This window comes from Sceloporus undulatus, chromosome 2 (genome assembly GCF_019175285.1).
Source record: "Sceloporus undulatus isolate JIND9_A2432 ecotype Alabama chromosome 2, SceUnd_v1.1, whole genome shotgun sequence".
Classification (NCBI taxonomy): domain Eukaryota; kingdom Metazoa; phylum Chordata; class Lepidosauria; order Squamata; family Phrynosomatidae; genus Sceloporus; species Sceloporus undulatus.
In genome coordinates, this window is record NC_056523.1 from 310,116,651 (window position 1) to 310,144,261 (window position 27,611).

Genomic DNA, 27,611 nt, shown 5'->3' on the forward strand with positions numbered 1-27,611 from the left:
GATGGGGCAGCAGCCCACAGTCATGCAATGATGGGTGCAAAAACAGTGGCAGGTTGCTGTTTTATTTTTTACTGTAATTGCAATGTGAAAAGGGCTGGTGTGATAAAGACAGGGATGAATAGGAAACAAAGGTGATTAAAATTTTGACTCCTCTGGATTGAGAGGAAGGGTCAGGAGATAGACAAAAGCTTTGTTGTGGAGATCAAATCCATCTGAGATATCAATCCAAAAATTCTTAAAATCTGTGCAATCATGAGATTACTGTATATACTCAAGGCTATATATATATATATGTATAAAATTGTGTGTATGTGTGTGTGTGTGTGTATAAAACTGTATATACTTAAGTCTAGAAATTTTAGTCAAAAAATCGACCCCCAAAACCTGAGTTGACTTATCCATAGGTCAATCTAAGTACTGTATTTAAACTCTTATTTAAAAAGGAACTATCCCTTGGTGAAAGCCAAGAGCATAATCTGTCCTGGAGCACTGACACCCCTGTAATCAATCCATCCAATCTTTAGGGTGACCACAAACAGTTATGCCAGGTAGAAGTTTGTCTTTGGCATTGTTTTCATTGGCTTTAGATCCTTTGTTACATGCTCCTATGTTTTACCATCAATTTATCCATGAGTCATATCTAAATCTTTAATTTTCACCCCCAAACCTGCCCTCGACTTATACATGAGGTTGTCATACAGTTGAATATATACAGTATTTCTCTGTTCCATTTGCTCCAGCAGTGTAGTTGCATATTATAGGATAGGTAACTGAATCATTTCACACTTGGGCCAACAGATTTTAACAGAACAGTGAGCCTAAAGCCATACTATACTACTGGAGTAGTGTTCATCTGCTGCTAGATGGGATTACACAGTTTCTTTGCAATTTATAACTCTGAATAGTCGAGACATGATCTATTGCTGTCATAACAGTGACAGAATTGCTTTTGTCAGCAACACTAGGATGGGACAATTCCCTTCCTCCCAATCAGCACCATATATCCCCAAAGTCTGATGGCTGGGAAACCCTACAGAAATGGGGTCCTTTCATGCTACACAATTATACTGCTATTATTCCATTTCAGCAGTCACAACTGCATCCTAAGGAATCCCAGGGGTGTAGTTTGCTCAGGCATTAGACCCTTTGGCCGAGGAGTCCAAATGCCTAAACTGCAAAATCCCGGAGTCCACAGGATGGAACTACTGCAATTATTGTGTAATGTAAAAGGGTCCCAAGTCTTCTGGCAATAGAGGTGGTGGTGGGGAGAGATTCATTTCTTAGCAGATGACTGCTAATGTCACATTATCTTCTAGAAGTCTTCAGGTCCTAGACTGGGTAATCTACTCAAATGGGAATCCTCTCCGCTAGCAAAATTATTCCTCTAACATGTGGAGGGCTGTGGGGACATGTCACAAATGTGCAAGAGAATAGGAAAGGTAGGAGCAACAGGGCATCAGCACTCTCTCATTGGGTGATTCTAAGTCTGCGGAAGGAAAAGGACTGTTGAATAATGGTTAGGTCACCCCAAAATGAGGACAGAAATTATCTTGCAATATGTGCTAAGAATCTTGACGTATATGGGGCAAAACATTTGTATAATTAACTCTAATCCTGGAGGAGAAATCAAGACAAGGTACTTTCAATGTAAATGAAAGCAGGGGGAAAGAGACAGTATAAGAAATCAGCCTATTCTATCAATGGAACATTTTACAAACACAACTTACTTGTTCACCTGCTTCTCTGGCTTATTATTTATTAACTGAATGATAGTCAGTTTCAAGACCAGATTACTTGCTGCTTATATTTCCACATGGTGCTGCAGGGAAATGAAATTTACCCAGATGTCACTTGATTCAAACATTACCTTTCAGTGAGTTTAGTGGGCAGAGTGATCTCTTTCCTCATCTGCGTCTCAAATCTCTTAATTTCTGTGTATGTGTTCTAAAAAACAAGTAAGTATATTTGAAAGACCTTTTTTGTCATTATTCAACACCACAGAACAGAAGTGGACAACTGTAGTGGGGCTGGGGGGAATTTTCTGAACCTGAGAACATTCACAGGCTATACAGACTTCCAAAAATGCCCCAGAAATGGGGGGTAAAAGAAATCAGAAATAGCCCGAAGACCTCTTCTGGTTTTTTTAAAAAATGTTTTTTTCCCCATGTTACATGGTATAGGTACAGCTACTGGGCATGTTGGCTGCATGATTCCAAGCTCCAACTCATATATTAGTATGTCAGCTGCTGATCCAGGTGTGTGTTTGTCTGTCTGTCTGTCTGTCTGTGTGAGTGAGTGAGTGAGTGAGTGAGTGAGACTGTGTGTGAGAGACATAAATAGGAATGCACAAAGAACTAATTCCTCAAACCTCTCTTATAGTAAACCATGTTTTCAGAGTAACACAGTTTGTGAATCACCAGATCACATGCAGACCACCCATCAAGTGGGAGATGCAGGAAACCATGCTCCAAAACAGGTAACTTTTTGAAGTCCTGGGCTGTGAACCAGACTTTAGCTAAGCATTGGATACTGCAAGTCTTTGAATGTAGCAACACATATCTTAGCAAATGAAAATGTACTTTTTAAAACACAAACAAGTCTATATGTATTTTGAGAACATTTTTTTAAAGTTGTAGAGCCAGAATGGAATGGTGGGTAAAAACATACAAATGTGACATGGGCTGGAAAAAATATCTCCTTGGCAGAGGAGAAAGAGAGCAGACAATGTTAGCAGTGGGTTTAGATTATCCAAATGATTTTGGATCCACTAGCATATATCAACTAGACTGGTTATCCTCCTAAGCCAGGCCAACTGGACTAAGTACATATTCCCCAATATGTGCACAAAATTGACAAGTAAAAGCAAAAGATCACTGATGCCAAAGAAAAGAAAAGTAATTTTCTACATAATGAAGCTCATTCTGTGGGTCCCCAGATGTTCTTGTCCTATAACTCCAAGAATTCCTCACTACGGACCATTTGTTAAAGAGCAAAAGCCCAACATCTGATGACCCAAGGTTGTGAACCACTGTTCTGTAACATTTTAGTGGAGGTGGTCCTAGACGCTGCAGTAACAGTGTACTGTCACTTAAAACAGTGGCTACAATGTACATCACAATACATCACAGTAGAACTTCATTCATATGGAGTATGGCATTATGTTGAAGATCTCCCAGGAACAGGTTAATGTTGTGGAAGCAAGGGAAATAGTCAGAATAACTGTGACGCAACAGCAAAGGAGAAGCTCCACACCAGCTACCATTTTTAGTCAATGGCAAAGTGGTGCTCACCTAAACACTTTATAGAATGAAAAGGAGGAAAGGAGGGGAAGAAAAAAGAGAATATGGCAGCAACTTTGAGACTAATTGTTTTTTATTTTAGCATGAAGTTTTGTGGAAATAAACCCACTTCTTCAGATGTAATACACATTCATAATCTAAACTGAAAATCTAAAATAAAAACCATTTAAATCTTAAAGGTGCTGTCACATTCCTCCCACTCGCTGCAAGAGACTCAAACAGCTATTTCTTTGGAAACTACTTTATTTGAGATTGATAATCAATCCTAACTGAAGGAATGAGAGCAGTTAAGCCTCATCTGTTTATTGTTATTGGCGTGGAGAGAGAAAGAGAGATTAACTTCCTGTTTACATTGACATCAGACTGAATAATCTGAAATCCAATTATTTACATCATCTACCACACAACATCAATAGAATAGCTGGCCAAGAGTTACTCTCCAAAAAGGGTTGGAATCATGTAGATATTGACAGACATGAACTCCCAAAAGGCCTAATGAGTATAGCGGATGGTAAGTAGGGATGGAAATAATATTTTCTACTATCTGTTTCCACATCAGAAATTGAATCTCCTGACACATTTAGAAGAACAATATAGATCAGTGCCACTTTAGTGCAATTTTCTCTGTTCACAGAGAAACATACACAGCTTTTTTTGTGTAAACTCCACATTTTCTATGTAGAATACATGTTTCCTGAATAGTAAAAGAGTGGTTTAGGCATAGGAAATGTGTTTTTGCACAAAAATCTCATAGGTTATCTCAACACTTCAAGACACTACAACACAGGGGGAAAATCACATAAAAATATTTGTTTTCTTTTGCAGCAGGGAGAAAACTACAGTACAGTGGGGCCTTGGTATCTGCTGGAATTTGGTTCCAGGACCCCCCATGGATAACAACATCTGTGGATACCCATGTTCCATTAAATACAATGGCAGAGTAAAATGGCATCCCTTATATAAAATGGTAAAATCAAGGTTTGCTTTTGGGAATGTCTGTATTTTTAAAATATTTTCAAGCAGTGGATGCTTGAATCCGTAGATAAAACAAATCCATGGTTAAGGAGGGCTGACTGTAATTATTTGTCCTCACAGGTGAGGATGAAATAATCAAGGATGCTGGGAATTGAATGCAAAAAGTTCTGAAGGACTAAACAATTGTCGCCTCGGTGCTACAAAAATTCCACTCCCATTTATGTACATACAAACATGATCTTCACATGTTATGATTACACAGACATAGGATGGATAATGCTACAAACACATTTCTTTTGTGTCACAAAAGTAGCTGTTGCCCATACTTAGATCAATAAGCAAACAGCACATTCCCCTGCTTTTGTGTGTGTGTGTGTGTGTGTGTGTGTGTGTGTGTGTGTATTTAAAGTGGTTATAAAACATCAGAGCTCACCTCTGCTTCCTTCTTCTTTCTCAGCAATTTTTGTTCTTCAATTGCCTTGACAGTGTGCTGTGGCATTGGTTTTGGAATCTGGACAATGGCTGCTTGAATCTTAGCCATTATTTCATTTTGCTTTTGTTTTTCTATAATTTTCTAAATATCCAATGAAAGAGTAAGAAGCTATTTAAAACTGGCTACACAATCAATATTAGTTACAGTCAATGCAATATCATTTTAGAATCTCTTTCCAAACAAATTTCATAATAACATTACAAAAGCATGAGTATACATTTTGGGGTGCCAAAAACAAGGTTTTAGAATAGTAAGTTTTAAAAAACTGCATGTATTTTGCAGTTATGGACTGGACCTCAAGGGGATTTGCCAGTTGAAAGGGAGGGAATACCTCATTCCACCTGCACACAGCAAGTGCACTCTAGCATCTGTAAAGAGCACATTCAACAACTGACTCACATTTAAATAATGGCTCATGGGCCCCCTTAAGTATGCTTCACACAGAGCCCTACCTTTTTGTCAAGTGGAGGGCCCCTCTCTGTGTCCCAATACACTACTTGGAGAGAGAGATTTTTCAGAGAATCAGGAATAGCCTTTCCTGTTATGGCACCCCAGATGTTGAATCTCCTTCCCTCAGAGACCCAGCTCCACACCAACTTTGACTTTATTTTAGCACCATGCTAAAAATGTGGTTATTTAACAAAGCCTTCTGCATTTAAGTATCTTGATTTAAATCAGTAAATATATATGCTGCAAACTGTTTAAATTGTTCCAAGCTGTTAAAATTGTTTTATATTTATAGACCATTCTAAATGTTTTCAAATTGCTCTTACTAATTCACATTGCTGGAAACGATCTAAAATTGTTATTTGTCTGTATAAGTAAGTGCTACCGGCATGGTCCCAGAACATGTTACCGCATGTTAGTGGAGGAGGCTTGACACTAGCACTTCTCATTGCTTTAATTTCTTTCAGGCAAAGCTTGGAAATATCACCTTTTGGAACTAGCATTTCCAGAATCCCCCACGATGGCTGAGTAGAGGTACTCCAAAAAGGAAACCTGCATCCTCAGCCAATTTCCAGTATGCCAGCAGGACCTTCCACTGTGTTAACATCTCCTCTTTGAGGCCGGCTGTGGAGACTGCCTGGATCTACCATTTCTCAGTAAGCCATTACTCAGTAAGTGGAGTGTCACCCCAAGGCATTGTGCAAAACAAAAATGGTGGCTCTAAAATGTCTTGCACAGGGAGGTGAAGGAAGTTATCAGCTCACTGGTGGACTAGAAACTGCCCAGGAATGTTGCATGTTGACAGTGGGCTGAAAAAATAAACCAAAGAGATGAAAAGCAATGGCTCTATGCAGAAGAGGCTTGACCAGATTCAGCCCCAAAGAGTTTTGCATCAGGCATATTTATATTTATCTAATTTGTCACTAAATACTCAATCACAGATAAAAGAGAGTTAAGCCCTAGAAATGCTTCAGAACTGTGACTCAGATGCATTGGAAAACTGTTATTTATATAAATGCCCCCCTTTTTTATTTCCCCACAGAAAATGTAGCTAAATTATATGGTTTGCCATAACAGGGCTCATTTTCTTCTCATGCTTTAGGTTAAAATCTATTCCAGGAACCATGAAATGTCACATGGGAAATTAAAAAAAAACCACACACATCTCCAAAGTAATAAGGAAGGAACCTCTTAAGCTTGAAACTATATGCTTTGGGCTAGTAATCTTCACTCAAATGATGGCACCCTAGAGCAAATTGTTCTCAACATGTATTTTGAGGGTATAATTAAAATAATATTTGGATGAGAGGAAATTGTGGTGATATGTGAAGTTTGATAAAAAAAACACGTATTTAACTGAAAATAAAATTTCTATTTCCAGGAAGGAAGTCTATATACAAAAGAAGCCTTCCATGTTTACAGTTGTTGTGAATGCTTATGTGCATCTGGATATGCATCCCCAGGTATCTTTTGACACATAGCACAATGGACATACCCAATGAGAGTAACCTGTCATTCCAAGTAATTGCCTATGACTATAAGTAGATAGAGAGCCAGTGTGATGTAGGGGTTTGAGTGTTGGACTATGACTCTGGAGACCAGGGTTCGAATCCTGGTTTGGCCAGTCACATTCTCTCAGACTCAGAGGATGGCAATGGCAAACCCGTTCTAAAAAAAACTTGACAGGAAAACCTGGTGATACATCAGTTGCCTCAGGATCATCGTAAATGAGAATCCCGGTTGCCTTAAGGTCACCACAGCAATCAACTGAATATGCTAAAGGATTATGTAGGCCAGATAAGATTCTTCTGCTCTAAGCATGAGTGAAAAGGGGAGAACAAGAGACCTATTCCACAAGATCAGAGAAAGCAAAGGAAAGTTCAAACCAAGGAGTGGGAAGTTCTATGAAAAGACCAGGAAAGAATAAAAAGATGATGGATGCAATACACAGAAGAGTTATATAAAAGAGATGACAGAATTAAGGATACATGGAATGAAGAATCATAGGGAGATGCACCCCAAATTCTAAAAAATGAGGTAGAAGTTACAATAAGAGAAATGGTGAAAAACAAGTCACCAGGAATAGATGATATTCACATTGAGCTGTTGAAATCCACATTGACAGAGTCAACTATAGTGCTAACTAACATATGTCAACAGATATGGAAAACAAAACGATGGCTGACAAACTGGAAATGATCAATATACATCCCTTCCACAAAAAAGGAGACACAAAAGATGGCAGCAACTATAGAACCACAGCACTAATATCTCATGCAAGCAAAATTATGCTCAAAATTCTACAACACAGACTCCAACGATACGTGGAGAGAGAAATCCCAGGGGTCCAAGCAAGATTCAGAAAAAGAAGAGGCACTAGGGACCACATTGCAAACATAAGATGGATAATGGAGCGAACCAAGGAGTTCTAAAAGATAATCAGCATGTACTTTATAGACCAGGATTTCCCAACCTGGAGGTCGTGACCCCTTTGGGGGTTGCTCGACCCTTTCTCGGAGGTCACCAGGTTGGGAATCCCCCTTGCCTACCCTCTCCCCTTCTCCCTGTGGGTGCTGGCGCTGATGCCGGCAACTGCAGGAAGAAGGGGATGGGGTCGGGGCTCCTTCCTCCTCCCCTTCTCTCTGCGGCTGCCAGGCAACTGTGGGGGGAAGGGGATGGGGTTGGGGCTCCTTCCTCCTCCCCTTCTCTCCACGGCTGCCAGGCAACCACGGGGAGAAGGGGAGGGGTCGGGGCTCCTTCCTCCTCTCTTTCTCTCCGCGGCTGCCAGGCAACCGCGGGGGGAGGGGACGGGGTTGGGGCTCCTTCCTCCTCCCGTTCTCTCCGTGGCTGCAAGGCAACCGTGGGGAGAAGGGGCAGGGTCGGGGCTCCTTCCTTCTCCCCACGGCTGCCAGACAACCGCAGGGAGAGGGGGAAGGGGACAGGACTGCAAGCCCCAGCGGCCTTTGCAACCAGAAGTCCCACCCCTTTCCCTGGCTGCCTCCCTAATTGGTTGGGAGGCCGGGAAGGGATGGGACGTCTGGCCACAAAGGCCGCTGGGGCTTGTAGGCAGCCGAAAGTCCCGTCCCTTCCCAGCCTCCCAACCAATCAGGGAGGCCACGGGCGGGACTTTCGTCGCCAATGGGGGTCTCGGCCCAACAAAAGTTGGGAACCACTGTTATAGACTGTAGCAAAGCCTTTTACTGCACAGATCATGAAAGCCTATCTAACGCCCTTAAAGTCATGGGAGTGCCAACACATCTGATAATCCTGATGAGGAATATGTACTCAGGACAAGAGGCTACTGTCAGAACAGAACATGGAGAAACAGAATGGTTCCCAATTGGCAAAGTAGTCAGACAAGGCTGTATCTTATCACCCTACTTGTTCAACTTATATGCAGAACATATTGTAAGAAAAGCAGGCTTAGACACAGAAAAAGGAGAAGTGAAAATATGAGGAAGGAATATCAACAATCTGAGATACACAGATGACACGATAATACTAGCAGAAAACCTCAAAGGCCTGAAACTACTAAGAAAAATCAAGGAAGAAAGTGCAAAGGCAGGCCTATTGTTGAACATAAAGAAAACAAAAATAATGACTACAGAAAACCTACACAAATTTGAATTAGACAACAAAGAAACAGAAATAGTAAAAGAATTCTCATACCTGGGATCAAACATAGATAGAAATGGAGCCTGCAGCCAGGAAATCAGAAGAAGATTAAGAATGGGAAGGACAGCTATGAAAGAACTAGAGAAGATCCTAAAATGCAAGGATATACAACTGAGCAAAAAAGTTAGAATCGTACAAGCCACTGCATTCCCCATGGACATGTATGGAGGACAGGAGGAAAATCAACTCATTTGAAATGTGGTGCTGGAGAAGAGTGCTAAGGATCCCATGGACAGCCAAAAATAAAGCAAATGGGCCCTGGAGCAGATCAAGCCAGAAATCTCCCTAGAAACCAAGATGACAAAACTGAGCTTGTTGTACTTTGGACACATCGTGAGAAGGCATGAATCATTGGAAAAAACAGTAATGCTAGGAAAGGTAGAGGGAAGTAGAAAGAGAGGAAGGCCGCATGCAAGATGGATGGACTCTATTAAAGAGATCACAAGTATGAGCTTGCAAGAGTTGAGGAGAGCAGTGGAAGACAGAAGGTCTTGGAGAGATCTCACCAGCAGGGTCGCCATGGGTTGAGATTGATTCAAGGGTATTTAACAACAACAAAAAGCATGGGCAAAGTTTTCATGAGAGATACTAATGGTAAACGTCCAAGTTATCTCTGTTACATTCTTATCCAGGAAAATAGGGCCCAAAAGCCCTATTTTGTGCATCAGCTGAGAAGGCAGATACCAACCTCTGGTATTTTAAGCCAAATAAATACATCAATGGTGTTCTGATCAATCCCCAACATCACTTTCAGTGAAGAAAGAAGTTAAGTTCCAAGTCTAAGTAAATTCAAACAAAATTCTACAACCTCTTTCCATTTGTTTTACTTCCAAATGATAGAACAATCACACGTATACTAACTCAAAAATTATTCCCATTAAGTTTAATAAGATGTACTCCCTGTAAGTGAAGTAAGTTAATTTCTTAAAGATGTACTTTACAAAATTAACAGCCTTAAATCTAAAGCAATGCATAGTCAGCTTTTATACAGCCTTGGAAGAGAATGGAGGAAAAAAAATATTTTTTTTTTCACCTTTTCCATGTCTTCAACCTTTTTCCCCTCTTGGATTTTCTTTGCTTGCTCTTGCTTTGCAAATTGCAACAAAGCTATTTTATTTTCCAGGTTCTTGGCTTTATTGTGAAAGCTGTCTGAAATCTGCTGGAGAGACAGGTCTGCCTGACGTGGAACCAGGTTTTTGATGCGCTGGAATGAGAATATATTGCAAACTATTTTAAAAAAATTATATATCATACACCAAGCTTGGAAAAGTTCCTTTTGGGATAATAATTCCCAGAATCCTGGCCATACTGGTTGGGGTATTCTGGGAGTTGCAGACCTAAAAGTAACTTTTCCAACTTCTAGGAAGAAACACAAGCTTATTTATACTGAGTCAAAATGTCCATCTAGCCCAATTCTACTTTGATCCAGGACTTTAGACCACGGCCCTCTTAACTAGAGATGAAAGGAATTCAACCTGGAACCTCCTGCATGTAAAGCATGGTCTCGAAAAGTGCACAATTTACCCCTTCCATGCAATTAGTGTAATGAAGCTCGTGCATGAAATTTAGAAATCCAAATCATTTAACTCTTATGCTCTCAGTTATAAGAGGGTGTTCTGGACTTCAACACTAAATGAATCATCAACTTGTTTCCAATGAATTCAACCACATTAATAATGTATATTTATGGTGAAATGTTCTAATTATCTGCTCCATTGTAAAAAGAAAATATACTCTACATGAGGGCACACATGCACACATACTCAGACTAAGTGGCACAGAAAACTGCCTTACTGTTCCATTTAATTCAGTACTCTTTACTCTGGCTGGCTGTAGTGCTCCAGAATTTCAGATGGGAGCCTTGTCCAAACCTGACTGGGGATGCCAAGGGCTTGAACCAAGATCTTTTGTTTGCACAACTGCTCTATAGATTTCAGTAAATAAAATGCAGCAAACAACAAAGTGTAGGAAAGAAAATTAAAATTCCATTAGCAAGACAAAAAGATACAGTGTGCTCGCCCTGTCTGTGGGTGGCAAGCTCCACTGATTTCAATGGCCGTACATGCACACGGCCCTGGAGGAGTGGCCGCACCTGCACACACCACTACTGAATACTGCAGGACTTGAAGTCCTATGTTTTTTGCCATCCGTGGGGGGGGGGAGTCCAGAACAGAACCTCCCACAGATAAGACGGGTTCACTGTACTCCCTTTGAGATACAGTTTGTCTTCATCTTTTGTATGGCTACTAGCCCCTTTGTTAGGCTGAGAATTAACAACTCTGAACTAACAATTAAGAACTCTGCCTAACAAAGAGGCTTGTAGCCTTCCAAAGATGGCGACAAATTGGATCTCAAAGGGGGTAAAGTTGGAGCCCTCACTGGAAGGAACCTGATCTTTCTAGTCTGCCTGTTCTTGGAAAATGGATGGAAAATGGTTTTTGAAATCCAGAGAAAGGCTCCTCTTTTGATCTGAGTACTGATGGAAGAACAAAGCTAATGTTCCTTTTAATATGGAGAATATATGATGACAACACAGTATATATTTTCAGCATATATTTTATATTATGGTAGGGAAGGGTTTTTTTGGCCAAGGGGCCCGATTCCACTTCTGGGAGCTGAGCTCCAGCAGTTGATGAAGACAAGGCAAAGAGAGCAGAACCAACCACAACCTTACCTAATTGGATATTTTCCCTCCAAATTACAGCCCAGTTTTACATATGTCTGTGCATATGTAGACAAAGTCCTCCTGTATTAGTGAGTTACTTTGGGGAAACACAGCATGTGGACATAGCCCTTGGAAGAACCAAGAAAAAAACCCAAATATATGTTCAGTCTATTTCTTCATCCCCTCCAATGCAGTATGTGCACATGCTGCTTTCCCCCAAGTAAGTCCCAAGAAAGAACAGCATCCTTATAGAATGAAGCTCACCTCTCGATACATCTCAGTTCCTACACCTTTGAGTTTTGCATGAGCTGAGGGTCTCATTGCATCCATGGCAACTCCAGTGAGTCCTGCTTTTTTCTTTTTCTCCAGAGCCACATACAACTGGTATATGAGTTTGGTTGCAGCTCCATGTTGCTCTGTCATGATGTTTCGGGCTACGTTTTGGTCAAACTGCACTCCCAAAAGTTGAAGAGTAGGTTCCATTCGAGAGAAGTTGTTAAGCTTTGCACTGGCAAGCCTGTAAGAGTATATCACAGAATAAATAGGTCACTACATAAGGCTCTTCCTACTTCAAGACTTCCTCAAAACCCACGACCATCCATAACCAAAGGTAGAATTATGACTAAATTAGTCAGGTTTTAGCCCTCTGAAATTAATGAGACTTGTTTGTGGCATTTTGCTTTCTTCATAGAGTTCAATGGGAGTTAAGCCTGACTAACATAATCTTGGACCAGGAAGAGAAATTCAATTAACTATTCATCTTACTTTCCACTGAAGTCATATTGTTGTATCATCTGGACTGGGGAATAATCCATTTTAAAAACACAGAGAAAGAGCAGCAGCTGCTTCTCTTCCTCTTCCATTTGATGAAGTAACTAATCCCCTAGGGAGAGGACATCTGCAGCAGGGATCAGGACATCACTTGAATATTGCTCTGGAGCTCACTTGAATCTACTAAATACATTAATTATGGTACACTGTGCATAACCACAGAATTGTAGGCTTGGAAGGGATCCCAAGGGCCATCTAGTCCAACTCCCTGCCACTGCAGGAATCTTACACATACAGCTGTTCAGATATTTAAAGATGGCTATCATATCACTTCTCAGTCATCTCTTCCTGAAGCTTAACAAACCCAGTTCCCTCAACTGCTCCTCATAGTCTTGGGGCTCTAAACCCTTCACCATCTTTGTGGCCCTCCTCTGAACATGTTTCAACTTGTCAAAACCTTTCTTAAACTATGGTGCCCAAAACAGTATTACATGTAAGGGGTGAACAAACAAGAAATGAATGGGGCTATTACTTCTGTTAACCATAGTTCTGTTGATGCAGCCTAGGCTGATGCCACACTGCAGAGTTAATGAAGTTTGATATTGTTTTAACTGTCATGGCACTATCCTATGGAATCCTGGGATTTGTAGTTTGTTGTGGCACCAGAGATTTCTGACAGAGATCTCACAAAACTTCTGTGACTTTGTATTTGAAAATTTCCTTGCTGTTACCCACCTCAATTCTCAAATGGGAGAGGCGGGATACACATAAATATTTTATTATTATTTATTATTATTAAATCTGTAGCACTGAATCATGGCAATTAAAGTGATCTCCAGCTGCATTAACTCTGCAGTGTAGATGCAAACCAAGAACTTCATTAGTGCTGCTTGCCAACACACCATACAGTTGCCTCATTTAGCTCGTAGTCCTTTCCACACATACCACTGCCATGCCAGTCTCTTCCATATCATATTTATGCATCTGACTTTTCGTGACTTTACTTTTATCATGGTTGAAATTCATTTTATGTCATTTGACCCAACTCTCAAATATTATGAGCATCATTAAAGCTGTGCTATAGGTACTAACCTGCTTTGTGAAAACTGATCAAAGTCATCTTGAAGTTCAAACTTGTTTAGGAGTTCTCCAATGAGATAACCAGAAGAAAACTCTCTAGAGAAAGACTCCTGATCTGATTTAATTTTGAAGAGAAAAAGGAATGGTTTTACAAACACACCCTGACAGAACTGTAGTTCACTGCATTTTCTACACACTTTATCTCTATTTGTTCAGATGTAAGTGTTGATTCACAGGTAATGATGATGGCGTAGGAACAGCTTTCCTTTAGTTTCTTCTTTCTCTGTATCTTCAATAACATCTGAATAGATGTTTCTCTCTTAAATTGGATGGAACCATGCCATTCTTTATTCACTTTATATCCCAGCTTATGCCTGTGATAGAACTAGGACTCAATATGGCTTACAAATTAATACAGACACCATATGGAAGATTATCATTAAAATGTAGTTAAAATTGTCAATAACATGTTAAAGACAGTGCTTAAATTAAAAAAAGAACCCCTTTCTAATCTTTCTTTTTAGTCCATTCCTGAAAGCATGCCAAAACAGAAATACTGTATCTTTCTTGACCACTGCAAGGACAGCAGGAAGGGGAGAATTCTAGCCTCCCTGAGAAGGGAATTTCAGAGCCCAGGAGCAGACATCAAGAAGGCCCTCTCTTGTGTCCCAAGCAGATGCCTGTGAGGGTAGTAGGATATAGGCAAGGGTTTCTTCTAAAGATGCTGCCTAAATCAAGTCTATTATGTATGATAAACAACAACAATCTACCAACTCACACTGTAGTCCAATATGAACCCCTTGACGAATGCTTTCCTTCAGGTCCAGTCTGGAATTAATTAGTTATCAAATCATGATAGGCCACTGTGTTTTTCATGACAGTTTATGACTTGTTCCCAACTTCAACTACCAGATGTCTCATCTGGCAAGGCCAATGGTGGAACTATAGTCCAACAACACCTGGGCATTTGAGAGTCACTGCTTTAGATGTTGCTGACACAGCATGAGAAGAACTTACAAGTAATCAATGAACACTCTTTTGCATCTTGATATGAACTGGCCCAAAACGAACACCTAAGGGTGATCAGGAATTTGCCCTACAATAATGTAGATCCCACTTGAGTGAAACTACTTAAGAAACTTCAACATCAGCAAAACTACACATACAGGTACAATGCGCCCTTGGTATCTGCTGTGGTTGGTTTCAGGACCTCCTCATGGATACCAAAATCTGTGAATGTTCAAGTCCCATTAAGTACAATGGCATAGTGAAATGGTATCCCTTATATAAAATGACAAAACCAAGGCGGGATACAAACCGCCGCTTTGCGGCGGTCCCCCGCCGGCGCTGTTTGCTCCGCGTGGGAGCCGCAGCAGCCAAACCGCGCGGCTCCCGCGTGGAGCAAAAAAGAAGCTCCATTTTGGAGCTTCTTTTTGCGGCGCCTCCATGACGTCGCAAGGCGCCGCTGGCGCATTCGCGACGTCATAGGCGCCGCGACACGTCTGGACGCTATGCGTCCAGTACGTAAAGATGGCGGCACCCATGTGGAAGGGGCGCCGCCATCTTGTACGGACACAGTCCGTACTAGACTCAGGGGCGTCTATAAGAGACGCCCCTTTTTTAAAATGGGACGTCCAGAGGACGTCCCAACTGCCGGTTTGTAACCGGCCCAAGGTTTGCTTTTTGGAATTTATATTTTTTTAAAAAAATATTTTCAAACCATAGGTGGTTGAATCTGTGGATAAATAATCTGTGGATATGGAAGATGGCTTCATTAACCTCAGTTAATGAAGCAGATATATTCCTGGACGTTAATTCTTTAAAAATGTGTTACCAGAGGCAGAAATAACATGGAAAGAAAAGAGATAGGTTCCTACATCACAGAAAAATATAGCAGTTCAAACAATCTTTTATACATCATTTTCCCCCATTGACTTTGCCAACTACTTCATCACTTAAGTCACTACTATTCGATCTGAAATAGTTCCTCCCGACTTGCCCCTTACCACTAACCTCCTGGTACCTTCTACTAATAAACTCTCTGGGTTTCCCCCTGTTTCTCTGGATGAACTCTCTACGCTGCTAAATTCTTCCAAACCTACTACCTGTTCTCTTGATCCTATTCCCTCCCGTCTCCTAATCTCTATAGCCCCTTCTCTCCTGCCCTCGCTCCTCTATATCTTTAATCTCTCTCTCTATGGGTTACTTCCCTTCTGACTTCAAACATGCTCTCGTTTCCCCAATTCTGAAGAAACCCTCTCTCGACCCCTCTTCTTTGTCTAGCTATCGTCCAATTTCTCTTCTTCCTTTTCTTTCTAAGGTCCTAGAACGGGTTGTTTATTCTTGCTGTATTAAGTTTCTTGAAGCCAACTCCATCCTGGACCCTTTCCAGTCTGACTTCCGCCCACGGCACTCTACAGAGACAGCCCTCACCAAGATCTCAAACGATCTCTTGCTGGCCAAGGCAAACAGCCTCTTCTCTATTCTCATTCTTCTTGATTTGTCTGCGGCCTTTGACACTGTTGATCACTGTCTCCTGGTTGATTTACTTTCTGACCTTGGGTTCTCCGACTCTGCTCTCGACTGGTTTAAATCTTACTTGTCAGACAGATCTTTTGCAGTGGTCACGGGTGGTCAGACTTTGTCCTCTGTTCCCCTATCTGTTGGGAGTTCCCCAGGGCTCTGTCTTGGGTCCCCTTCTGTTCTCTCTATACACACTGTCCCTAGGTAAACTCATCAGTTCTTTTGGTTTCTCCTATCATCTGTACGCCGACGACACTCAGCTGTATCTCTCCACCCCTGACCTTTCTCCAAGGCTTGAACAGCAAGTTTCTTCTTGTCTGACTGCCATCTCTCAGTGGATGCGGCTTCGGCGCTTGAAGCTCAACATGTCTAAGACTGAGCTTCTTGTCTTTGCACCTAAACCCACCCTTAACTATTCCTTTTCTGTTTCTGTTGACAACACTTCTATTCAACCGGTTCATCAAGCCCGCAGTCTTGGCTTCTTTTTTGACTCTTCTCTGTCATTTATTCCCCAGATCCAGGCCACCACCAAGGCCTGTAGATTCTTTCTCCACAACATTGCCAAGATCCGTCCATTCCTCTCAGCCTCTACTGCCAAGACTCTGGTCCATGCCCTAGTGGTTTCGCGACTAGATTATTGTAACCTCCTTCTGACAGGGCTTCCTCTTTCACACCTCCATCCTTTAATCTCTGTCCAGTATTCAGCTGCCCGTATTGTCACATCTGCTCACCGCTTTGACCATGTTTCTCCTCTTTTCTCCTCCCTTCATTGGCTCCCCTTCCACATCCGGTACAAGCTTTTGTTATTGACTTTCAAAGCCCTCCATGGATTAGCCCCTCCTTACTTATCTGACCTTCTTTCTCCTTACATTCCTACTCGCACCCTCCGCTCTTATAGTCAAGATCTCCTGTCACAGTGTAGGACTACCACTGCCCCCTCCCGAATTTGTCCCTTCTCGCTTGCTGCCCCTTACTCCTGGAACCTTCTTCCCCCACATGCATACCTCATCACTTCTCTACCCAGTTTCAAAACTGAATTAAAGACTATATTGTTTAGAGAAGCATTCCCAGAGGTGAACCCCTCTCTGACCCAGGAAGCCTCCTTTTAACCATCCATTAAGAAGCCAAGCCCTTCCTCCAGTCCATCTGCCTTGGTCCAGGCCTCGGAGGTGGAGAAGAACTGCTGGACCTGATCCCATTCCCCACCACCACTCCCCTCTCCTTTTGTGTCGTGTCTTCTTAGATTGTAAGCCTGAGGGCAGGGAACCGTCTAACTAAAAGATTGTATGTACAGCGCTGTGTAAATTTACAGTGCTTTATAAATAAAGGTTAATAATAATAATAATAATAATAATAATAATAATAATAATACAAAACTGACAATTTGCACATGTGAAAAGAAACAACCAGGCTAGATAAGCCTTGAATAAATGAACAAGCACAGTCTGAACCTCCTAAAGACCACCTGAAGTCTTCTTCCCAAATGCATTCAGATATATATATTCCTTCACTAGCCTCTCTCTACCTTTCAAACCGTTTTATTTTATACAACACAATAGATCTATGCCATTTTCTTAACATGCTGTGGGTCATTGGTGAGGCAGGCTTATTTGCTCTCCTTCTCATGTCTTGCTGTTCACACGTGCTCAGTAAGAAATTCCTGACGCAGCTGCTACTGCCTACCTACTGCAGCCAAGCATACATGGCTACAGTAGAATACACTACAGCAGAACCTGGTCTTTCTCAGCTAATTTTATTTTTGCATTGTTTACTACAGACTTGTTGCTATACCCTGAAAGTATGTGATTTTCCAGCCATCCTCCAGCACCCTCCCAGTGCCAATGCTGATTAAAAAAACAACTTCTAGCTAGACAGAGGACAAAGAAGGAAAAGAGGAAGCTGTCAGAAAAACACTGCAAAAAGTGGCTTCTTTGTCAGAAGCTTTGTTAACTGAGGTATGTCCGAGGAAAACCTTGAGCTAAGAAGACAGTTTAAGATTTCCTAACTGTCTCTCCTACAAAATTTAGACATTCTGATTCAAATTAAGAGGATTTTTTCTCTTCAGCTGGATGATGTTTTTCTCCGTAGGGAAAGTATTTGTAGTTGAAACAAAAAGTACTACTGGATAAGCATGTACTTATGAGAACTGCCTGACCTCCAGAGTCCTCATTAATTGAGGAAACTAAACTACTTTGTGTCCCTTGAATCTATGCCTGAATCCTGGGTGATGAAAATCCTCCCTCTTCTTCTTTTCCCCATGGTAATTTCAGAGATGTGAAGAGACTGTTGTACAACTCAGAACAAAAACTGTATACCATAGCGATTTCACATAAGAAGCTTCCGTTTGAGAAAGTATGGGGATGTACATGCACAGATCTGCCTCCTTAAGGCATTAAGCCAGGTCTTCTCAAATTGGGAACTGCTTCAACAAGTGCTGTTCACAAGGTACTTTCCAGGACTGCAAAACAGGTAAATAAATAATGAGAGTTCTATCACCAACACCTAGCAGGCTGTAAACAAATATTCAATTAAGCAGCAATATTTGGATTGTTGGTTTAATTCAAGATTTGGAGATTGTCAGTCATCTTTACTGACTGATATTACTTTACGGATATACAAAAAAAATGCACATAAATAAATTATACTGCTGGAGAATAGAAACCATACATTACTATCCCCACCCCCAAATGCTTATCATAGTAGGTGCTGTCCAAGCTGTGAAAACCTCACAGCTCTGCAGCGATTTCCTTCCCCACGCTCCATGGGAGAAATGAGACCAAGCCAGCAAGTGAAAGAGTGTGAAAGTGAAGGAGTCTTTAACAGAAATTTTATTCTAAAACAGTAATCTACATTGCAAAATAATACTGTATACAATCATGTATAAGTCTAGAAATGTTAGTCAAAAAATTGACCCCAAAAACCAGAGTCAACTTATCTATGGGTCAATGTTAGTACTGTATTTTAACTCTTATTTTTTGAAAAGGAACCATCCCCTTGTGAAAGGTAAATTATAATCTGTCCTGGAAGTACTGACACACCTCTATTGTCTCATCCATCCAGCCTTCAGTGGGAGCACAGTTATGCCTGCTGGAATTTTCTAAGTTCTGTGACGTTATTTTCTTTTGCTTCATCCTTTAAATCCTTTGTTATGTGGCCTGAAGTTTCACCCTCGACTTATCCACAGGTCATATTAAAATCCATAATTTGGGCTCCAAAACCTGCCCTCAAATTATACTTGAGGTCAACTTATCATTGAGTATATACGTTATCCCTCACATGAAGGACACCTTCCCTTCAGGCACACTTAAGAGTTACAAATGACAAAATAGTTAAGGTCATATTCAGCCAAGATCACAAAATAAGAATAAGCCCTGACACAAATAAACTAAACATTCCCTTGCTACTTACAACTACAGATGGAGTTCTGGTTCTCTGGATGTTCACTGGGAAAGGAGCTAAGAATCTTGACACTCTGTCCAGCCTCAACCAAGTTCCCCATAGATGCAGAGGGCACCTAGTCCCTTTGTCCCTCTTTGTTCTTCTCACTCCCCTTGTGGTCACCTGAGGCTTTTTATAACTTATCCTTAGAAGCCTCTTAAACTGCTGCCCAACTGGCCATCCCACTGGGCAGTTTTCTCTCCTGAACTGTGACCCCTTGATGCTGACTCCAATAAATATAACTTACACCATCACATCATTAACCTTTTATTTACCTGGAGGGAGGATGATCTCTCAGCTGTGTTGCCCAGATAATGGGAGGGCCCATTATCACACAGGCACAACCTTATATATGAACAATGAGAAACTCATGTCTGCTACCCATAATTTTATAGCTAAAATAATTAACATTCTTTCCAGATTTTCTGATCAACTAATCAAGATTAACTGGTTAAGAACGTTCTCCTGTTTAGCTGACTACAGGTTGCATGCCTTTAAAAAAAAACTGCCTGGGAATAATTGACTTTCAGGAGTCAGTCTAGAGAACATGCCTCTATACTCTGACATGTTTCAAATCAACAAAAGAACAGGCAGCACCTTCTGTTTATACCTTGAGCTTCACAATTTCCAATTTGCCATTAAACAATACTTTTATAAAAGGAGGATGGTTAAAGGCAGATGAATAGACACTGATGGGGAGTCAGAACAGCTGCATCCAATTTAGGAGGTGGGACCATATCTTAGCGCAGAAGATGCCAGGTCCAATCCTTGGCCTATGTACGCCAAGAAAAGAATCCTGGAAAGGGGCTACCACTCAGTATTAACAAATAGTGAGCTGGGTGAACCAGTGGTCTATAGGGCAGCATCCAATGTCTTCTTAACAATATGATCCGCCTCCAGGGTGGACCAGTTAACTGAAACTTGGCAACTTGGTTAATACTTGGCAACTCTACAAACATGTCTGCTTGTAAATAATGTCTCCTACTTACATCTAATTTTTCAAACTGAACCTTATTACATTTGAAAACTCCCCAGTCCTCACTCCATGGACTTAAAACATTTACTTGCATCTGTGCCTAACAGCTGCTAGAAATAACACTGCAGGTGCCAAGTCAATATGGATATTTGTTCAGGCATTCTCAAGGCAGGTGGCCTTGAATCCATAAAACTTCCAGTCCACTTTGCCACTTAGAAACACAGCTTGTAAGAACTGTATTCATGGTGATTTCCCAGGTACAGGAAACATTACATAAACTACCACTTTCCATAGCGATTTCTTGAGTGTTTTTCTTCCCACTGTCTTCGTAACCATCATCTAATCTTATTTTCTATTCACCTAGTTCCAATGCTGGTTCCTACTTTCTCTGGACAAATATCTATCTCAAAGTGACCTTATACCAGGTCACTTTTTGCCAGTTTGGAACAGTATTGTTTAGGCTGAATCTCCACCACCTGATCTTTAATAATTAACTGGAAATACCAGGGACTGAACCCGGGATCTTTTGTATCTAAACTGACTCTACCTTTGATTTTAGGGACGCTGAGATGAATCTTCTTTAAATTTAGTCCACGGACCTGATCTCTTCACTCTGATAAACTTTCCCTTTGAATGTTGCACTGATGCCTGATGACAGTCTTATCTGTATGACTCAGGAGAGTAGTACAGAGCACAAAGTTGAAGAGGGAAAGTCCAGACTCCAAACTCTGTCATCTCTGACCTCTGGTCATGCTAACTGGGACTACTGAGAATTGGAATCCAAAAACATCTAGAAGGCCACAGGTTCATCACCATTGCAAAAAGACCTTATTTTCAGTCCTGAAAAGTTGGCTTGCCAGTAGTCTTGAATTTGATTCCCAGAGGTTTGTGGCAGCATTGCTATTGCTCAGGGATTTTGGAAACTGAAGACCAAAGCAGATAAGAATTCCAAAGCCTGGGTTTTGCAACAACAAACACTGTTATTTTAAAGCTGTAGACAAAGAAGTGCATTTCCTGAAGGTCCCAAGTATATCTTGTTCACAATTTTTTAAAAAGCTAGGAATTTTGAGCCCCCCCCCTCCCCCGTTTCCAGTCCCAACATTCAGCAGCCTAGTAGGAGGGACTGCAAAAACTCACTCCTGCCTTTCTCTTCCTTCTCACAAAACGTCTTTTAACATTCATTTCTTCAGGCAGCTGACAAAATTCACAGCTTAGGCAGTTGAGGTTGGAGTCAAGACTGAACTAACTGTAAATATATTTTTTTGCAATCTTGAAACCAAAATATGTGTTCATCCTGTCCTCTGCCTTGTAGATAATAGCAATTTTTCAAATTGCAAGCAGATCTGAAGTACTGCATATTTCTTGTCAAAAGAAGCAAAAGAGCAGCTGAAAGACAATATTGATGGTTGAGTAAGATATAAATTGATGGGTACATTGGGCAAGTATAGAAAGTATAATTTTAGGAAACAGCTCTCTCCTTAGTTATTGTTCAGAATAGCACCTCCACCTCTTCTAATCTAACCATGAACATGTGAATTTCAAATATAGCTATACCTCAGTTAACAAAACCTCTGAAAAATCTTCTTTTACTTTGTCCTTTTGTGCCTACCCAGCTCCACTTGTCTCTTCTAGCTGGAAAATTTTTAGCAACACCATTACTGGGGAAATGGTGAAGTAAGGCCAGATATACACAGTTTCGGTATATAGTTAAAAAAACAAATGCACTAAAGCTTGAGCTGAGAAAGAATGGGATTCTCCCCCAGCCAATTCAACTGTTGCAGCATAGAAATAGGAAAAGTAAACAGCAACAGTCTCTAGACTATCTTATTGAGCTTATGAACAGCAAAGGGAGAAAAAGAAAACAGACATACCTGTCTTCCCAGATACACTCGGCATGGTTAAAAAGACAAAGAAAACCACAGATCTATAAACTCTACCACCAAAATGGAAATTATAAGAAAAGTGGAAGGTGATGAAAGAACCTCTAGATGCATTTGGAAAGAAGCTTTCAAGTTTACTTATGCAAGGCTTACATGGACTGCTCATTTCATTTTACCTATGCATATGTGGTCAGCCTTCCATATCCACTGACTTTTTAGCCATGGATTCAAGCATCCAAGGTTTGATTATTTTTTTTTTAAAAAAGTCCAGATTCCAAAAAGCAAACCTTCATTTTGCCACTTTATATAAGGAACACCATTTTACTACACCATTGTATTTAATGAGACTTCAACATCCACATATTTAGTTATCCACGGCGGGGTGTGTGTGTGTGTGTGTGTGTGTGTGTGGGGTGTAGATCCGAAACCCAGTGGATAACAAAGTCCAACTGTAGTTAGTTTTAAATAAAAAGCTTGCTGGAATATGATGATCTGCTTTTCTTTCTAGTGGTATAGTAGCCTATCCCAAGTATTTCAATGTCATTTCTACCTCTGATACCATATTATCATGTTAAAGAAGTAATGCTCAGGAACACATCTATGTTGTTAACTGAGGTCCAAAACACACTGCAGTCTGAGGCCGCTTTAAATGTCCTGGCTCAATCCTGGGAGCTGCAATTTTGTGAACTGCAATTTAGTCTCCTCTGTCAGAGAGCTCTGGTGACACACTAAACTACAATTCCCAGGATTCTCTAGCACTGAGCCAGGGAAGTTATAGCAGTCTTAAACTGGATTATTTCTGAGGTGTGTTTTGGACCATTGATATAGTCATGATGATGTGCAAAATGTTAGCTACTCCAGCATCCACAGAACTCAGTTTAAAAAGAACACTCCATATTCACTGGGGTTAGGTGTGAAGGACCCCCGTGAATGTGGGAAAACCACAAATTAAAAAATACTATTCTTTTTACTTGAAAGAACATTTCTCTAGAGATCTCTAGGTCCTCCAGTGCAACTCTATGGCCAACATTTGCCAGAAGTTCATCGTAGAATCATGCTGGAGGAACTACAAATGCCTAGAGAAATGTGAACATCTAGGTCCTCCAGCACAACTCTATGGTCAACTTCTGGCAGAATTGCACTGGAGGACCTAGAGATTTCTGGAGAGAACATACTACTCAAAATTGCAAATAATCAAAACAGAAAAAGTCAAAGCTGCAAATGTAGAGGGCAACTGTACTGTATATGAAAAACATGAGTGATTCAGACCAAAGGCCTATCCATTAATTCTGGTGCTTTACTCTTCAAAAGTAGCCTACAAGAAGTTGCCCAATTGGACATAACTGCAATAGCATTGTGCTCTCTAGAAACTGATATAGAGAGGCATAATATGGAGGAGATATATGACCATAGCTTTATGTCCTATGAATTTATCAAATGTTGTTTTAAAGCAGTGGTCCTCAACCTTCCTAATGACCCTTTAATACAGTTCCTCAAGTTGTGGTGACCCCCAACCATAAAACTGCAGTGTCTCGGTTCCTAAGACCATAGGAAATATGTGTTTTCCAATGGTTTTAGGTGACCCCTGTGAAAGGATCGTTCAACTCCCCAAAGGGGTCGCGACCCACAGGTTGAGAACCACTGTTTTAAAGCCATACAAATTTGTGACCATTATTACTGTACTATATCTTTCGTTGTTATCTGCCTTCGAGTCGACTTCAACCTATAGCGACCCTATCTCCATCTTCAACAACACACTGAATAGTCTCTCTGGGTGCATCTCTTTTTACACCACTTTAGTTGCTGTGGCTCCATGCTACAGAATGCTGGGATTTGAATTTTTGGGAGGCACCAGCACTCTTTGGCAGAGACAGCTAAAGACCTTGCATTTGTTGTGTGCCTTTGAGTCTATTCCGACTTTGGGCAATCCTAAGGTGAACCTATCAAGGAGTTTTCTTGGAGTTTGCCTATGCCATCCCCTGAGGCTGAGGCAAAAACTACAGATCTCAGGATTCCATCAGATGGGGCTACAGCACTTAAAAGTGTGGTCAAACTTCATTATATTCTACTGTGTAGACACCAGCATTGTGTACTGGTCTGAGCACTGGATTATGACTCTGGAGACCAGGGTTTTATTTCCAGCTTGGCCATGAAACCCATTGGGTGACTGTGGGCAAGTCACACTCTCTCAGCCTCAGGGGAAGGCAATGGCAAACCCCCTTTGAACAAATCTCACCAAGAAAACCCTGTGATAGGTTCTGCTTAGGATCAACCAAAGTGGGAACAGACCTGAAGACACAAAGCAGCAACAACAAAAATATATATACAATATACAACATTGTGTATAATATCCAATACAATACATATACAATACACACACACAATAAACAATACAACATATATACAGTGGACCCTTATTATACGCTGGGGTTTGGTTCCAAGATCCCTTGTGGATAACAAAATCCATGGATGCTCAAGTCCTATTAAATATAATGACATAGCAAAATGGTGTCCCTTATAAAAATGGAAAATCAAGGTTTGATATTTGAAATTTATACTTTTTTTTTAACATTTTCAAACTGTGGATGCTTGAATCCGTGTATAAGAAGGACCGACTGTACAATGCACAATACACACACACAAAAGAAGAAGTGGCTGTTTGACAGTGGAACACACTCCTTCCTCAGAGTGTAGTGGAGTCTCCTTCCTTGGAGGTCTTTAAGCAGAGGCTGGATGGCCATCTGTCAGGGATGCTTTGATTGAGAGTTCCTGCATGGCAGAATAAAGGGGTTGGACTGGAGGGCCCTTCTTGCGGTCTCGTCCAACTGTATGGTTTTCTTAAAATTTGCCCAACTGTAAAGTGGTGAAAAGGTCTGGGCAATAAATTTTAAATTTTTATTAACTTCATGAGGTAATAATACCTTCTGGAGTCCAGAGTTCAAATCCCAGCTTGGCTGTGGATGCCCATTGGGTAGCCTTGGACAAGTCACACTCTCTCAGCCTCAGGCGAAGGCAAGCCCTCTCTGAAAGCAATCTTGCCAAGGAAACCTCATGACAGGGTTGCCTTAGGGTTGCCATAAGTCAGAAATGATTTAAAGGCACACAATACACAGATGAATCCTAAGGTACCTAAGGCTGGGTGGCTTTTGCTGAAACAAAACCCTCAAATGGTTTTATTCCCACCACCAACACTTCGAAAATTCACCTGTAGGCAACCCTTTGTAACCATAATAATAATAATAATAATAATAATAATAACAATAATAATAATAATAATAATAATAAAAAACCCAGAGATAACCCTTTTTAACCCAAATAATAATGAAAATATAATAATAAAAATAATACAATAATAAAAATAGTATAATAATTAAAAAACCTGGCCCTTTTTAAACCAAGTAATAATAATAATAATAATAATAATAATAATAATAAAATATTACTATTAATAATAATAACCTGGAGGCAGGTAACCATTCTTTAACCCAAATAATTAAAAAAATGGAGGTAACCCCTTTTAATCCAAATAATAATAATAATAATAGAAAACCTGGAAGTTACCCTTTTTAATCCAAATAGTAATAATAATAACAATAACAATATAAAAAACCTGGAAGTTACCCTTTTTCAACCCAAACAACAACAACAACAACAACAACAACGCAGTCATCCCTCCATATTTGTGTATCTGATTATTCATGGATTTCATTAACATGTTCTCTCTGGGACTGTCTAGGTCCTCCAGAGCAACTCTCTGGTCCACTTTAACTAAAGGTTGCACTGAAAGACCATTTGCAGCTCCTCCATTGCCATTCTATGGCCAGTGTATGCCCTGGAGCACTAGAGATTCCTAGAGAGGTGTCCTTCAGGGAAAAACAGTGTCTTTGTGATTTGCGGTTTCCCTGTATTCAGGGGGTCTTGTGAATAATAATAATAATAATAAATATAATAAATTGTTTATTTATCTACCGCTTTTCCTTGTAGATCAAAGCGGTGAACAGCAGATAAAATATGACCAAGGTCAACTGTTCCCCTCAGCCTCGCGAATAGGGAGGGACAACTGTATAAATAACTTAGAGGTAACGCTTTTTAAACCTAATAATAATAATAATATAAAAGACCTTGAGGTAGCCCTTTATAACCCTAATAATCATAATCATAATAACAATTTAAAAAAACCTGGAGGTAATAATAATAATAATAATAATTTTAAGCGACTTGGAGGTAACCCTTTATAACTCCAATCATCATCATCATCATCATCATCATCATCATCATCATCATCATCATCATACTCTTGTTAACCCCAATAATGATGATGCTGATGCTAAGCAGCCCTTCTTCCCTGAGGGGAGAGTGCTATTCCCTTGGCAAGAGCCCTCCCCTCCCCTCCCCTTCTGGAGCCAGGGCTTGTTCTACTGGAAGGAAGGAAGGAAGGAGGGAAGGGAGTCTCTCTCTCTCACCGACTGCCCGCGAGAGCCTGACTTCCCTGTTCAGCCAATCGCACAGAATCCCCGTCATGGCCGCGAGACGCCCGGGCCCCGCGCGCGGACCCTGCCTCTGCCTCTGACGGCTCCAGGCTTGGCTCCAGCGGCGCCTCGCGCGCGTCCCGTCACCATGGAGACCCAGCTGCCCGCCGCGCAGGCGCAGACTCCGAAAAAGACAAGCAGCGCCACCCTACTTCCTTCCCTGGCTGACTAGCTGGATAACTATCTGGCCGCCCTAGGCACCTGTGCGCATGCGTGGTAGCGAAGCCATGCTCTCCTGCAGGTGAGAGAGAGAGAAAAAGAAAGGGATGCCTTCTCCTGTGTAGCGAGTTTTTAGAGTGTGCGCATGCGCGTTGAAGACAAGTGGGCGCCTGCCTGCCTGAACTACCTTCTCAATTCAAAATGGGTGACGCTGATAGGCTTCATCCCCACTGCAGAAATAACCCAGTTTGAGACAGCTTTAACTGCCCTGGCTCAGTGCTAGGGAATTCTGGGAACTGTAGTTTTGGGAGACATTTAGCCTTCTCTGTTTATTGGGGCCACAATAAACTACAGTTCCCAGGATTCCCTAGCACTGAGCCAGGGCAGTTAAAGCAGTCTCAAACTGGATTATTTTCTGCAGCGTGGATGCAGCCTTCGACAGCAGATATGATCCAGTTTGACATCGCTTTGATTGGCACAGCTTGGTACTGTGGAATTCTGGGAATTGTAGTTTGTTGTGGCATTACTAGGCCAAGGATTCCTAAACTTTGGTCTAGTTCCAAATGTTTTTTTCCACTTCAGCTCCCAATAATCCCAGACTGTTGACCAAGCTGCCAGGGGCTTCTGGGAGTTGTAGTCCGAAACAACTGAAAGACCAGCATTTGGAAACCATGGCTTTATGCCATCTTTCCCCTGCTCCA

The 27,611-nt window shown here is 41.1% G+C and overlaps 1 protein-coding gene across 7 annotated transcripts in view; it reads right to left on the reverse strand.

Annotated features, from left to right (window-relative positions):
* SPEF2 (sperm flagellar 2) overlaps positions 1-27,000 on the reverse strand; it is a 128,119-nt gene extending 101,119 nt beyond the window's left edge. For 2 of the 7 annotated variants that reach the window (XM_042450986.1, XM_042450994.1), the window contains exons 1-6: positions 26,686-26,994; positions 13,418-13,520; positions 11,819-12,071; positions 9,923-10,093; positions 4,708-4,848; positions 1,868-1,944 (exon numbers count right to left, since the gene is read on the reverse strand). In XM_042450986.1, coding sequence (XP_042306920.1) covers positions 1,868-1,944; positions 4,708-4,848; positions 9,923-10,093; positions 11,819-12,071; positions 13,418-13,520; positions 26,686-26,743 — 803 coding nt within the window. In that variant the 5' untranslated portion in view covers positions 26,744-26,994. Of the gene's footprint in view, positions 1-1,867; positions 1,945-4,707; positions 4,849-9,922; positions 10,094-11,818; positions 12,072-13,417; positions 13,521-26,685 lie in introns of all 7 variants that reach the window. The other 5 variants (XR_006102093.1, XM_042450987.1, XM_042450992.1 and 2 more) reach the window with 5 other exon arrangements.
* Between the last annotated feature and the right edge of the window lie 611 nt (positions 27,001-27,611).